Source organism: Gigantopelta aegis, chromosome 9 (assembly GCF_016097555.1).
Source record: "Gigantopelta aegis isolate Gae_Host chromosome 9, Gae_host_genome, whole genome shotgun sequence".
NCBI classification, from domain to species: domain Eukaryota; kingdom Metazoa; phylum Mollusca; class Gastropoda; order Neomphalida; family Peltospiridae; genus Gigantopelta; species Gigantopelta aegis.
The window spans coordinates 47400149-47415159 of NC_054707.1; the positions used below are offsets into that span (position 1 = coordinate 47400149).

At 35.9% G+C, this 15011-nt stretch overlaps 1 protein-coding gene across 1 annotated transcript in view; it reads right to left on the bottom strand.

Annotated features, from left to right (window-relative positions):
* The window catches only part of LOC121382345 (polypeptide N-acetylgalactosaminyltransferase 16-like), a 64170-nt gene extending 50681 nt beyond the window's left edge, over window positions 1-13489 (bottom strand). Inside the window, exons 1-2 of the mRNA XM_041511931.1 lie at window positions 13298-13489; window positions 3477-5055 (exon numbers count right to left, since the gene is read on the bottom strand). Of these exons, the coding sequence (XP_041367865.1) occupies window positions 3477-4390 (914 nt within the window). The 5' untranslated portion in view covers window positions 4391-5055; window positions 13298-13489. The remainder of the gene's footprint in view (window positions 1-3476; window positions 5056-13297) is intronic.
* Between the last annotated feature and the right edge of the window lie 1522 nt (window positions 13490-15011).

The following is a 15011-nucleotide window of genomic DNA, read 5'->3' on the forward strand; positions in this document are numbered from 1 at the left end:
AAGTGTATTTGAAGGTGGGGGGGGGGGGGGGGGGGCACTGTCAATCTGATGGTTCAGGATACGGAAATATTAAAAGGGGGTTTGTGGGCATGCTCCTTTAAGATTTTTTTTAATTTGTAGAGTTCAAGATGGCATTTCTGGTATTCTGAGCACAATTTACAGGGAAAGGGGACGGAGCAATGCCCCCATGGTCCCCATTCTGTGGACTCTGCATAATTATTACAATAAAAAAAACACTGCTAGCTTTATCTGTAAAACAGTTTCAGACATGTTGTGCAATGGTAAACATAACATATTATTAATTTATGAATAAAACATAAGTGACAAAACGGAATCAATGAATGATATTATGTATCTTGCAGTGCAGTTATTTGGTTGCTAGAACAAATTATATTTTTAAATATATGATTTTCTGACTTATCTTTTGAAAAAATAAAATAAATGGTTACTTCATTAATTTATGATACAAGTTTCATCCTGCTCCGGCTGAATGGTGAACGCCACTTGGCAGAGTCTAGGAGCATTTGCTATTCTAACATTCACAGGATAAAGTTCATATCTAATGGCAATAGCCAGATATTCTCTGTACCCTAGTTTTTAAACACTAAGGCATATGTTTTACTATTAGAGCCGTTTTTGATAACTGAAATCATACATTACTTAGATTTTATTGTTTAGATTATCCATTTCCATACAATCGAAGTGTTTTTGGTCATCCTGGTGTTTTTAATATCACAGAATGCATTTCTCATATTTTTAAAAACGCACATACATCTGAGAAGTAACAGTTGTGGAGTCGACTTTTAGTCTATTTTTAGAGGGTATTTCACCATTTCAAAGTCACAGACTCATGTTTCACTCAATTGTAACTTTATCCAAATGTGTTACAGGTTTGTAGATTAACTAAACTTAGTGTTAATTTTCACAGGTTGAAACTAGGGAATGTCCCTTTAAAGAAAACCATATTGAGCTGCCTACATCATGCACTTTGCTTTGAAACTCTACTACAGTCCTTTAAAATGTGCCCAAATACTCTACCAAAAGAGATGAAAGTTTCTTTTGTTTAACAACACCACTAGAACACATTGATTTATTAATCATCGGCTATTGGATGTCAAACATTTGTTAATTTAGTTTTAGAGATGAAACCCACTACATTTTTCCCATTAGTAACAGACAGGATAGCACACACCACAGCCTTTGATATACCAGTTGTGGTACACTGGTTGGAATGAGAAATAGCCCAATGGGGATAGATCCCAGACAGACTGTGCATCAGCCGAGGATTTGGCTAAAAGAAGCACTTTGCTTTGAAATTCTACTACAGTCTTTTATGTTACAAAATGTGCTCAAATACACCACCGCAAGAGATGAAAGAAAGTAAAGCACTATACCTAATTGGCAACTTAACATACATACTCTGTCACAGATTCACCAGATAACATAGCTGGGGGCGAAGACTAAAAGCCAAGACAGACACCACTATAGAGGGGAGCCCATGCAGCCTAAAAGCTAAGATGTCTAAACACATCTTTCACACTGAAACAAACAGACTGAGAAAACGCTACATCAAAGGTGTTCAGGTTGTCCAAGGAATGGTGCAGATATATAACGACCAACTGGCGGCCAGACAGACAGACAGATGAGTGACAGAAGGGAAGGTGTTCTTCCATCAATTTGTAACTCATGAATGATAATTTTCTCAGTGCAGTGCACTCCCACTGGATACAGGGAGGGACTGTGTTCTGTTGAAGGCAAGATAAAGCACACTGAATCATGTGGTGCTGTGATACTGTATCAGCTGATTTAGTCTGCTGACACCACTGAACCAGAGACAGATACATTTTTCTACTCTGGTATGGGCATTCCCAGATTTAATAAAGTTAAAGCTAAAATTTGTTTTATTTAATGACACCACTAAAGCAGATGATTTATTAATTATCAGCTACTGCAGGTGCGTGAGCAGAAGCTGAGGGGAGTCAAAAAACCCTTGCTTCAAGAAAAGTTTCTTTTAAAAACGTAATTCATAGGAAAGCAAACCAGACCCCCCCCCCCCCCCCACCACTAAAGATTTCATTTGCCATGGTACAGAAACTGCCCCACCCCAATTTCCTGCACACCTACATGTATTGGATGTGAAACATGTGGTAATTTTGACTTGTAGTCTTCAGGGGAAACCCGATAAACTTTTCCATTAGCAGCAAGGTATCTTTTATATGCACTTCCCCACTTACAGGACAGCACATACCACAACCTTTGATATACCAGTTGTTGGGCACTAGTTTGGACAGGAGAAATCCCAATCAGAGAATGGGATCACGGAGGTTGTTTGATGCTATGACACATATACTATGGTTTTTGTTATATATTTGTACTAGTTGGGATGAAAAACCTCAAAGAAAAGATCCACTAACGGGATTCAATCCTGTGATCCCTCAGGCAAGGACTCCTCCAGCTCAATTAGACACCCCCCCCCCCCCCTCCCCAAGATGATTTCAACACTTCTTTTCACTAAAGATTGGCTAATAAAGTAATAGCAAAACTGGTTTAATGGGCTTTCAGACTCAAAAGTGATGAAGTGCTATATAATATTATAGCCAGACTGTCTGACAATATTAAACGTTAATTCACATAAATTCAAATCAAACAATGTGAACATTTAGAGGTTGGAACATTCATGATGGTGACAGTGTATAACTGAAAGGAAAGGGACCTTTAGTGACATCTTAGAAACTCTTTCCCTAAAACACTGCCAATCATTTTAATGTTGAAATTGTTTTTTTTAAATATTTTATTTAATACTATATGTATATGTATACTTGGATTTGAATTGGAAATTTAATTAAATCTATTTATTATTTTATCGATTCCCGTTGGTGGGCCCATTGGGCTATTTCTCGTCACAGCCAGTGCACCACGACTGGTATATCAACGGCCGTGGTATGTGCTATCTTGTCTGTGAGATGGTGCATATGAAAGATCCCTTGCTGCTCATCAGAAAGAGTAGCCCATGAAGTGGTGACAGCGGGTTTCCTCTCTCAAATATCTGTGTGGTCCTTAACCATATGTCTGACACCATATAACCGTAAATAAAATGTGTTGAGTGCATCGTTAAATTAAATCTTTCTTTCTTTCTTTCTATTGACAGAATAATCCCTTTTAAAGAGACCTTAATTAGCAGAAGCACTTTCAATATTAAAGTATGTGTACTTTCCATCATTTTAATGTTGAAATATATATATATATATATATATATATATATATATATATATATATATGTATAATTTAATACTCTATGTACTTGTATATACATGTATTGGGAATCAAATCTTAATATATATATATTTTTTAATGCTGCCTATTTAGTGTGTTGTGTGTGTGTTTTGACACCACAATCCCTCATAATCGTGGTTTAATTAGCACTGCCAACAGGAAAGCCATGGCAGATCCATACGGTGACTGGAGCGGTTACCCACCTGTGTGGTCTGACATCCGGCAGATGGCGGTCGAGGTCCAATTTATCACTGGCCGTCACATTGTAGGAGTAATCCAAGAACCCATCCTGCTTCAACTTCAAAAACGTCTCTTTATCAATATCATTGGAATAAAAGTTAATCGGTTCACCTAAATTAGTTCCGTCAATCTGGGAACTTAACACACTGTCAGAATGGGAAGATACCTGAGTCTTTTTATGAGAATTATCTGCAGCGAAGGAATCGGGAAATGGGGTGCTAGTTTTTTCATGAGGCAAGGTGGTACGCTGTTTATGAGAATTCACTTGTTGATCTCGATCTTTTTGTCTCGTTTGATATCCGATCTTTCTGATGCACCTTGAAAATTCATTTCTACTCTTTACCCTGCTACACTTTGAACGTATAAGGTCTGTGTGGTTACCCACTGTTCCTTCTCCTGGAGAGAAATGAGAATTCTTTATGTCCTGAATTCTTGTCAAATTCCTCTCTTTTCTATCACCGGGAATTGTTTTGCCATTTGTTGTTTCTTGAAGGTTCATGTTTCCACCGTTGCTCTGTTCTAAACCGATTGATTCTATTTTTCGCACTGAACCACGGTACAGTCCTTGGATCTTGATATCATCAGTTTTTACTGCTTCAATTTCACCTGCCAACCTTTTTACAAATGAGCTGGAACGATTTTTTTTGGAAAGGTTTAAGTGCTGAAGTTTGAGTTTAGTCCATTTGTGAGAAATGTGATTGTCATAGCCCACTTGGTTGTCATAGCCCATTTGGTTGGTCCACAGTGAGTGTTCTGACAGTACGTCAAATAGCAGGAGCATGGTTACCCAGAGGGACAGAAGAATTCCAACAGATATGAGTTGTCTCCCATATCGAATCCACTTTCTAATAGCAATACAACAAGCTGAGATTTTCATTTGATAGCCTTTGTAACCATCATCAGAATAATCTCAAGCTGTTTGCACATCAACAATGATCAACATGATACCCATCCATTCAAACAGTGTATCGTTCTATCCAGCAGCAGCATTTTTTGTCATGGAAAATATTTTCCATTAAGCATTCGTAACTCATTTGACTTCTCTTTTCTGATTAAAGTAAATAATTTCATAATCGTAAGTTGTGACTGTGAGCAATCAAGACAAAATGATGTAAAGTCTTTTCCTCAAAATATTCTTAAAAGATATTTTTCATTTTTTTCCCCCAGTAAAACTGGAAGAATTTCATAAATATAAATTGTGACTTCGTATCAGTGTATCCATCAAATGCTGTAAAACCATTTCTTAAAACACTCTTCAATCATTTCTTCCTTTGTTTTGCATTAAAACATGATGAATGATTTTATTCACTTTGTTCTTTTTGTCCACTATTTCCACACTTTTTTAAATCACCCAATTTTCAGGAGTAAAATCGGATTCATAATTTGAATGGCTGAGTGTCTCAACTTGAATCCAAGTCAAACAAAGGAAGCAGATAGCCGTGGAGCACTAAGCCAGTGATTCAAGAGATCTTACAGGAATATTCTTCCACGGCTAAATCCAAACGAGCAATTTCCAATCTTGTGAAGGTCCAATCAGTCATCCTGAAACCATAAAACAGAACCTTGATGATCCAACAAAAATACTCATGTCACAGGATAATTAAGAATGCATTGTAATGTTAATTAACACTGTGACAAAAAACAAAATAGAGCCATAACAATGCCATTGTAATTTTTAGGGACAATAAAGATTTTTTATTTTTGAATTTCAAAGAAAAACTGAAATTCTATAAAGGAGAATGTGACACCAACCAATGAAAACATTTATGACATGATGATGATTTAATAAGTAATGTTAGTCTACTATTCATTAAATTTATTTTTACTGTTAAAAAAAAGATCACATACATTTTTGTATTAAGATACTGCCGATAATCAAACTGAAATTTCTTGACATACAGAATCCAAGAGTACATACAGTTGTATCTTCAAATACCCATTAGGTATAAAAACACAAATTAATATTTGAAAGATAACTTTTGGAATACCTCTAATGAATTTGTTTTAGCAAAATGGGCCAAAGTTTAAAATGTCCATGAATGACAGGGCATCAAGCCCACTCTGTAAGTTACAGTAATACTAAATAACCAGAAATGTTTTTTTAGACAACCAAAACAAATAAAATTAGTATTATTAGATAAGTCATTATACAGTGAAATCAGCTGCCACCAATCTTTAATAACCAGTCACCTGTCTATAAAGACCACATTTCAATACTATTTTTTTGTTGGCTGTTTAATACAGGTTTTGACTGTACTAATAACATAATGAAGAAATAAATTAGCTTTCACAATCAACTTATCACTTGATACACAGCCAAAATCTGTTTCTTATACATCACACAGTGAAACCCTCAAAACCAGACCCTCTAAAAATGAGTTATTCACTCAAAACTGAAAATGTTTCATGGTACCTTTTTAAATAATATCATAAGTATCATAAGTACATAATATATCCTCTCTAAACCAGATACCCCTTACACCAGACATTTTACTGGACTTCAAGGGTGTCCAGTTTAAAGGGATTTCACTGTAACTACACCAATCATGGAGTACCACCTACAATGGACAGAAATTCTGGAATTCTCCACCAAGACCACCACACGAATTCTGAATGGAAGAACTAAGTAAGATGGCATTACTGACTGATATGCAGCAATTTACAAACATTTCGGAGCCACCAAATGGATTATTTGTAATGAGCCATGATGTGCAACACGAAGAAAACATCAATAAAATATGTCTTGCGGAATGGCGGCTGCATAGAAAGTGGTTTATTTGTCAAGGCAATGCAACTGGTATTTAACTGTCTGCCGTGTTCTCTTCTTGCGCAACATACAAACAGATCAATAAGGAAAATTACGCATTACTCCTGATCTAACCCAACATCAAACTGTCCGAAGTGAAATATTCATGAATAGACAGATTGGTCTCCTTTGTATGCATGCAATAAAAAGTAGATAACAGCTATCTCAAAGGAGAAGTTAGATGTAAGCTTTCTTTATACATAAACATGTAGCTAATATCACAGAGAACTGAGTGCTGTAAAGGATTGATGACGATGCTCAGTGATGGAGCTTCTTGGTTGTGGTTATATGGGTCACAGGATCAATCCACCTCTGAAGATTCACTGGATTATTTCCATTCATTCATTTATCCAGCCATCCAGTCATCCACCCACACATAACCCACCTACCCACACAAATACAAATGACCAAAACACCCCCAAAACACTCATCCATCCATCCATTAATTCAATCACTCATTCATTTATAATTATTTTCATGCTGATATCCAATTAGATTCAAGCATGCTATCCTGGGTACATGCACACACACACACACACACATACACACACACACCACACACACAGACCCACACACACACACCACACACACACACACACACACACAAACACAAACACACACACACACACCACACACACACTATGTATTACATCATTGAGGCCGGTTATTTCCATTTTCAGCCAGTGCTGCAATGATGGGATAACAAAGGTTATGGTATACTACATGGTGTTTTATCAGTGCAAAGATGAATTTTAAAATCCCTACTATTACAGTAGTCTATAAACAGGGTACTACAAACAGTACCTGATATATCACTGGTTGGAATGCGAAAAAACACTCAGCTATATCTTGCTCCTTATATTTCAACAAGCAGTTAAAAATAGATGAAATGAAAAGTAAAATTATTATGGTCAATTTAAAAATCACAAAAAAGGACAAAAATGGTATTAAAATGACAGTTTTGTTAACTCATCTTCAGTTTTCCTACTGTTAAAAAACACACAGTTTAATGCTTATCTTTAATTTATGTTCAAGCACACCATCAGCTGTTAGAGCTGTCTGTCCAGGACAACGGGTAATGGATAGCTATTGGTCATTAAGGACATCAGTGTGATGGTCATATATCTCTTCACTGAACTGCACACTCACAGAGTTGGAGCCAGTACTGGCACATCAACCTAGAACCTCCTAGCCTTGAACCCTGTGACTTAACCACAGACCGAACTGCACACTCATAGAGTTGGAGCCAACATTGGGGCATGAACCCTGGACCTCCAAGCCTTGAACCCTGTGGCTTAACTACTGCACCAATAATTCCTATTACCTCCAGTGGTTGATGACTCTAACTATATTTGATCTATTGATCAGTGAAATTTGTCTTGGTGAGTAACTGACAGTATCTAGTTGGGAATGACGTCTCGATCAGAACTGCAAACACCACTCCATCAGCAGTGACAAATGGTTGGCCAGGATCACCATCATCTGACAGATCTGATTTCTGTGAGATGTATTGATAAGAAATTATGGTCTACACCATCAAGTGACACCAGTTTGACTGCATCAGTGTTCCTGCTGCAGAAATCAAACATTCCTCAGTCATTGCGTGACAGGCAGTTCACGCAAGGTCACTGGATTTCATTTTTCAATGGTTCTGCTTGTGAACGTGGCTACATAATGTGTTCACATCTCTGGTTTGACTAATCAGCTTTCCAACATGCACAACGTGGCATTTCATGTCAGGTCTTCCATGATTTGACAGTCTGACTGTGGTAATATATCGGGCATCAGTAATTCGAGAAGATAGATATGCAAGAACATTTTGTGGTTTTTAAAAAGCTATGGTCGACATTATAGTTAAATTTAATAGTTAAAAGCTATAGAAGTGAAATTATCCTTTTTAGTCATGAGATCCATGGACTATTGTACACGTCTCCTAGTTCACTAATCAAATATATCAACCACTAGTAAATATTAAATATGTCCTTTTTCAACACTTTTACTGCAGTACTTCAATAAAAGTATAATTGTTTAAAGTGGATGACTGGATGCACAGATGAATGGATGAATGGATGATAAGACAATGAGTGACCAGATGGATGAATGGATGGATGGATGGATGGATGGATGAATTGTTTGATGGATCGATTCGTTTGTGGGTGGATGGGTAAATGGATGGATGGATGGATGGATGGATGGGTGGATAGATGGATGGGTGGATGGATGGATGGATGGAAGGATGGATGGATGGATAGATGGATGATTGGATGGATAAATGATTGGATGGAAGGATAGACAGAAGAATCAATGGATAGATGCATGCATGCATAAATAGATAGATGAATGGATGGATGAATGCCTGAATCTATAATGTAAAATCAATTTATTATCACTCAAAATATATTAAACACCACAACTGGTCTGTTATTACCATAATAACATCCCAGCCTTAATTTCCATTAGAACACCTGGCCCTCTCACTCCATCTGTTATGTCTGACTGGAGAATACAATGTCTGTGACATAACAATGAACAGACCAATTAAGATAATTGAACATTACAGCCATTATATCTACTGGGAGTTGCTCATCTGCATCAGTTATACCAACTCCACAAAAGGTGACCGTAGTCACATGTCACAAGCTGGTTCCCTGGTTTCTGTTTACATAAAGGTGCTTATCCATCTCAGCAGATGGAAGTGCAAGGAAAATAGGACTTAGCTCAATGGTACAGTGTATGTCTAGTCTATGGTGTAGTAGAATATAGGATCAATCCCATTCAACAGAATCATCAATTTTCTTTTTCTTTTCCATGACTCACAAAGACCATATTACATATCTCTTTCTGTTTCTGTCTGTCTGTCTGTCTGTCTGTCTCCCTCACACAACACACACACACACACACACACTCTCCCTCTCCCTCTCTTGGAAAGTGCTGCTAGCAACTAAAAAACCCAGATTACAGGTAAATACATTTCTGTCCCTATTTTTTTTTTTTTTTTTTTGTTCCACAAGTATTTTATTAAAATTATATTGTATTCACCTGTGACAAATATATGAGAATGTGATAGACAACAGAAATATTTCTGAAAAAGAGTCCATTTCAGTTTAGGAAAATAAACTTTAACCAGCATAAAAATGTTGAGAAATGCTTATTTAGACCGTATGCTTTTTAATAATAGCCACTAATTAAACAATGTGCTGGGGCTTCATTAAACAGCCAAATAAATAAATATAATTAGTGTGACAATATTTAGCATCATTGCAGAGACACATACAACTAATGAATTATTCTAGGAGCCCCTTTAAGATATAATAACATAATCAGGTTTGAAATTATAAAACATACAGTACTCTCTCGTCAGTTATTAAATTTGTGGTTCATACTCTTGAGGACTGTACAAGAACATAATCATACAACACTGGCATTTACCTACAACAGACCATATCAAAAGGATAAGAACATCATCAAAATTGTCAGAAAAAGAAGATGGTCATCTACAATCTAATGAAAGATAGAATACCAACAGAGAAACTGAAAACAAAACAGATTCCACAATGCCATCTGGTATAGATATAGTGCACCATAACACAAACACAAGGAAGGAAGGAAATGTTTTATTTAATGACGCACTCAACACATTTTATTTACGGTTATATGGCATCAGACATATGATTAAGGACCACACAGATATTGAAGGAGGAAACCTGCTGTCGCCACTTCATGGGATACTCTTTTCGATTGGCAGCAAGGGATCTTTTATATGCACCATCCCATAGACAGGACATACCACGGCCTTTGATGTACCAGTCGTGGTGCACTGACTGGAGCGAGAAATAGCAAGTTTTATACCTGCTGAAACCCACAGTAACATCTCTACAAACACAGGACATTAAACACCAACAGTTACCATAATGAACTGCCATTCGTAATATTTTACCAGTAATAACCTCAACAAGAGCCATGCGTGGCGGCAGGTGAAATATAAACAGGAGATATTTATTATTTATGGCCGGAGCGTTATTAGTTGTCCTAACTGAAGATGTGGTGCTGGATAATCGCATCAAATTGATTGCACTCATGACTACCATCATGCTGAAATTAGCGCAGTAACAAAGCATTAGGGAGCTTCTTTATTATCTAGTTAACTCACAAAGTGGTGATCCGAAAATTATTATTATTTTTTTTTTTTTTTGAGGGTGGGGTGGGGGGGGGGAGGGGCATGGTGTGGAATGATAATATTTCCTATAACATGCCAGAATAATCGGCATTAAGTGTTTTTCATTTCATTTGTTTTTGTGCTGGAGTGTCATTAAACATTTGTTTGTTCATTCATTCATTCATTCATTCATTTTTCTGATGCCATATAACTAACCGTAAATAAAATGTGTTGAGTGCGTCGTTAAATAAAACATTTCCTTCCTTCTTTCCTTCATTCATTCATTCATTCATCTATCCATCCATCAATCCATTCATTCCATTTTGTTTTCAAATACATATATACATATAGTAATAAAATATGATCTAACAAAAATCCTGTTCACACTTAAGACATATTCAACAAACCCTTTATTCCACTATAATTTCTACTTCTTTCTTTCTCTTTTTTTCAAAATGCTGTAATAATTAAAACACTAAAATAATTACTGATAAAATAGTTAGTAGCAAAATAAAATTATTTTAGAACAAACTTCAATAACACTTTCACAAAACACTGATCAGCTTTTTAAAATCAGAATACAGGCAGCTCCATGACACAACCAACATCACATGATTATTACTGGAGTCACTGCTCAGAATACATTATGAGATTCATTTTGTATCGTAATCATAAGATCATAATCGACTGCTGTAAATTGTTGAATCAATTCCCAAGCTTTTTTCTTTTTTTCAGGAAGCGACATGCTGCCCATTATTTTGAATTTATACCACAAACTACTGACAAGATGTAATATATTCCTAGCTACACACCACACAATTAAACAGTACCCATCCTGATAACGAAAATGAGATATTTGAATAAAGTTCCATATTACAAAATGTTTTCTTTTTCCTACAACTACAACTGAGCTGAATATTTAATACTAAGATACAGGTTATGGAAACATTAATATATTGAAACAAATGCTAAAACCTGCTTACACAGAACACCAAAATTTAATACAAGTATTAAATGCACAATAAACTTTTGACCTTTTAATTAACATTGATTTGTAATATACAAAACAGATGAATTTAATTTAAATTAATTAATTATAAAACATAAATGGTTGTTATGGATATAGAAAGTCAAGTGAAAATCAAAATTACAAATAATTACTTCTTTTTTTATTTTAAAATGTAATTAAATTTAATTAAAAATGTTCTGGTAAATAATATTTTATGTTTTCCTGTTATCTATAAAAGGAAAGTTATTGTTAGCTCTTTGCTAATAGAACATTAAAAAAACATTCTCACATTTCTGACAGAAAAATACAACGTTACTAACTATACTTATGTTCAGTAAATAAAATGATAATTTTAAAAGCTTATTTTATTATATCTGCACTCCTAATTGTATTTATTCCAGAATATCTGTCCTATCCACAATTATTTTGGCACTATAAATTGGCTATCACAAATAATTTTTAAAACAATTATATGTCAGTAAATAAAAGCTTATATTAAGACCAGTCACATTAAACAAATAGAATTCTGTGGATTGACTATATATTTTATATATTAATGGCACATTAATTACAAGTCCATCAAGTTGGCCACATATGGATGTTTGTATATACATGTAATTACTATTACTATCAACGGGTATTTTAGCAATTTTGGATCCAAATTAGGTGGCCACTGGCTGTGTTAGACAGGTCACTTAACACTGAAAATCATTTAGTGGGAATTTAACTGTCCACTGAATATAGGTGGCAACTTAGACATGTTGAAACAGTGTTTATAAAGTTAAAGTTTGTTTTGTTTAATAACACCACTAGAGCACATTGATTTATTAATCATTGGCTATTGGATGTCAAAATTTGGTAATTTTGACATATAGTCTTAGACTTGAAACCCGCTACATTTTTCCATTAGTAGCAGAGGATCTTTTATATGCACCATCCCACAGACAGGATAGCACATACCACAGCCTTTGTAATACCAGTCGTGATGTACTGGCTAGAATTAGAAATGTTAATTAAGAAACATTTGTTATTTTTATTTAAATATACTTATGGTACTATTATACATATTTATTTACAAGTATGTTTAATAAAAAAAAAAAGGATTCAGGAATGAGTGAAAATCTCATTGGACCATTAGTTCAGTTGCTTGTGAATGTGCAAATAAATGACCAACAGTCACATACATGTAAGTGTGTGTGCATCCAACCCTATGTTTATGTACAATTTATTCTCAATACATACTGCAGGCAATATTGTGCTTATACATGTATAATAAATACACATGTATATATATTATGAGCCATATTAAAGGAAAATAATACACACTCATTTGATAACTATCTAGCAATATCAATCAAATACTGTTTTTATGTGTTAATTTTATTGCATATTGATTTGGCTACATGGGTACACATGTATATTGATTACAAATAAAGACATTAAATATAGATTATATACACATAAATATATACTCGGTATACATGCATCTTTATGAAAATTATAAACATTGTTTTCCTATACAGATATCTATCACCATTTACAGTGAATTACCTACAGAGTTTAGCTTATTTTGCTTATAAAAGAATGCTTTAAATAGATGTAAATATAGATCATACACAAATAAACAGTAAATATATCATTCATTAGACATACAGATTAACAATCAATATGTAACATGTAATAATACCAACAGGGGAGAATTATTTCTTTCATCATGTGTTTCTTAATCCACTGTTTAAAGAGATAATTTCAACCCATACCAAAAATAAGCCAACACACTATAATTACCACATCGCTATCACAAAACTGTTACCTTTAACTCTCCTTATCTGCAATTAAGTATCGAATATATCCAGAGCACACTTCCCCACTATCAGCCTTGCAAAATAAACCATCAAATAGAGCCTGTCGATCTCTTGTCTGATACACGAAACACAAATGTAGATTTTTCACCTGATAAAGAATTTCACATTTTTTCCTCCTATGACTGGCAATAAAACGTGTGGACTCCAAGACAGCCTGGTCAGATCTGACAAGTTTCGCGTCAATCTCGGCTGAAAAGCATTCCTCCCGACTCGGCTAATTGAGTGATCTATGCAGTGCACAAATTAGTTACGCAGCTGAGGAAGTGTTCAATGGATAAAGTAGTGCTCCAGTGTGTGCCAGTGTGCTGTCAGAGCCAACACACTCACAGTAGTAGTGGTGGTAGTAGTAGTAGTGGTGGCAGTGGTAGCATTTAAAGGCTCAGTCTGTATTGGAGCTGTTGGTGTTATTGTGTTTGTTAACAAGAGCAAACAAACTTGTAGTAGTAGTAGTAGTGGTGGTAGTGGTAGTAATAGTAGTGGTAGTAGTAGTGGTGGTAGTAATAGTAGTGGTAGTACTAGTAGTAGTGGTGGCAGCGGTAGCTTTTAAAGGCTCAGTCTGTATTGAAGCTGTTAGTCTTATTGTGTTTGTCAACAAGAGTAAACAAACTCATAGTAGTAGTAGTAATAGTGGTGGTAGTAGTAGTGGTAGTAGTAGTAGTGGTAGTAGTAGTGGTGGTGGTAGTGGTAGTGGTAGTAGTAGTAGTAGTGGTAGTAGTAGTAGTAGTAGTGGTGGTGGTAGTGGTAGTGGTAGTGGTAGTGGTAGTGGTAGTGGTAGTGGTAGCGGTAGTAGTAGTGGTGGTGGTAGTAGTAGTGACAGCAGTGGATCTTAAAGGCTCAGTCTGTATTGGAGCTGTTGGTGTTATTGTTTGTTAATAAGAACAAGCAGACTCATAATATTAGTATTAGTAACCGGCCTCAGTGGTGTCATGGTTAAGCCATCGGACATAAGGCTGCGGTTCGCAGTTCGGAAGGACTTATTTTAAGTACACACTCAACACATTTTATTTATGGTTATATGGCGTTGAACATATGGTTAAGGACCATAAAGATATTGAGAGAGGAAACCCACTGTCGCAACTCATGGGCTACTCTTTTCGATTAGCAGCAACGGATCTTTTATATGCACCATCCCACAGACAGCATAGCACATACCACGGCCTTTGATATTCCAGTCGTGGTGCACTGGCTGGAGTGAGAAATAGCCAATGGGCCTACGGATGGGGATCAATCCCAGACCGACCGCAGATCAAACTAACGTATGCTTTACCACTGGGCTACGTCCTGCCCCTAGCAGTCCAGTACTGGCTCCCACCCAGAATGAGTTTTAACAACTCAATGGATAGGTGTAAGCCCACTACACCATCTTCTCTCTCACTAACCACTAACAACTAACCCACTGTCCTGGACAGACAGCCTAGATAGCTGAGGTATGTGCCCAGGACAGTGTGCTTTAACCTTAATTGGATATAAGCATGAAAATAAGTTAAGAAGAAGAAGTATTATTAGAAGTATTGATATAACAGCACTGGCATAGGTAGCATGTGCCCCCCACTTTTCAGATATTTTGCTTTACATTTGCTTTATAATAGTGCAAAAGTGTGAATCCCCCACCCCCCTTTTTGGCACCTTCCAACACCAGTGAGTTACAGTCGTGGTGCACAG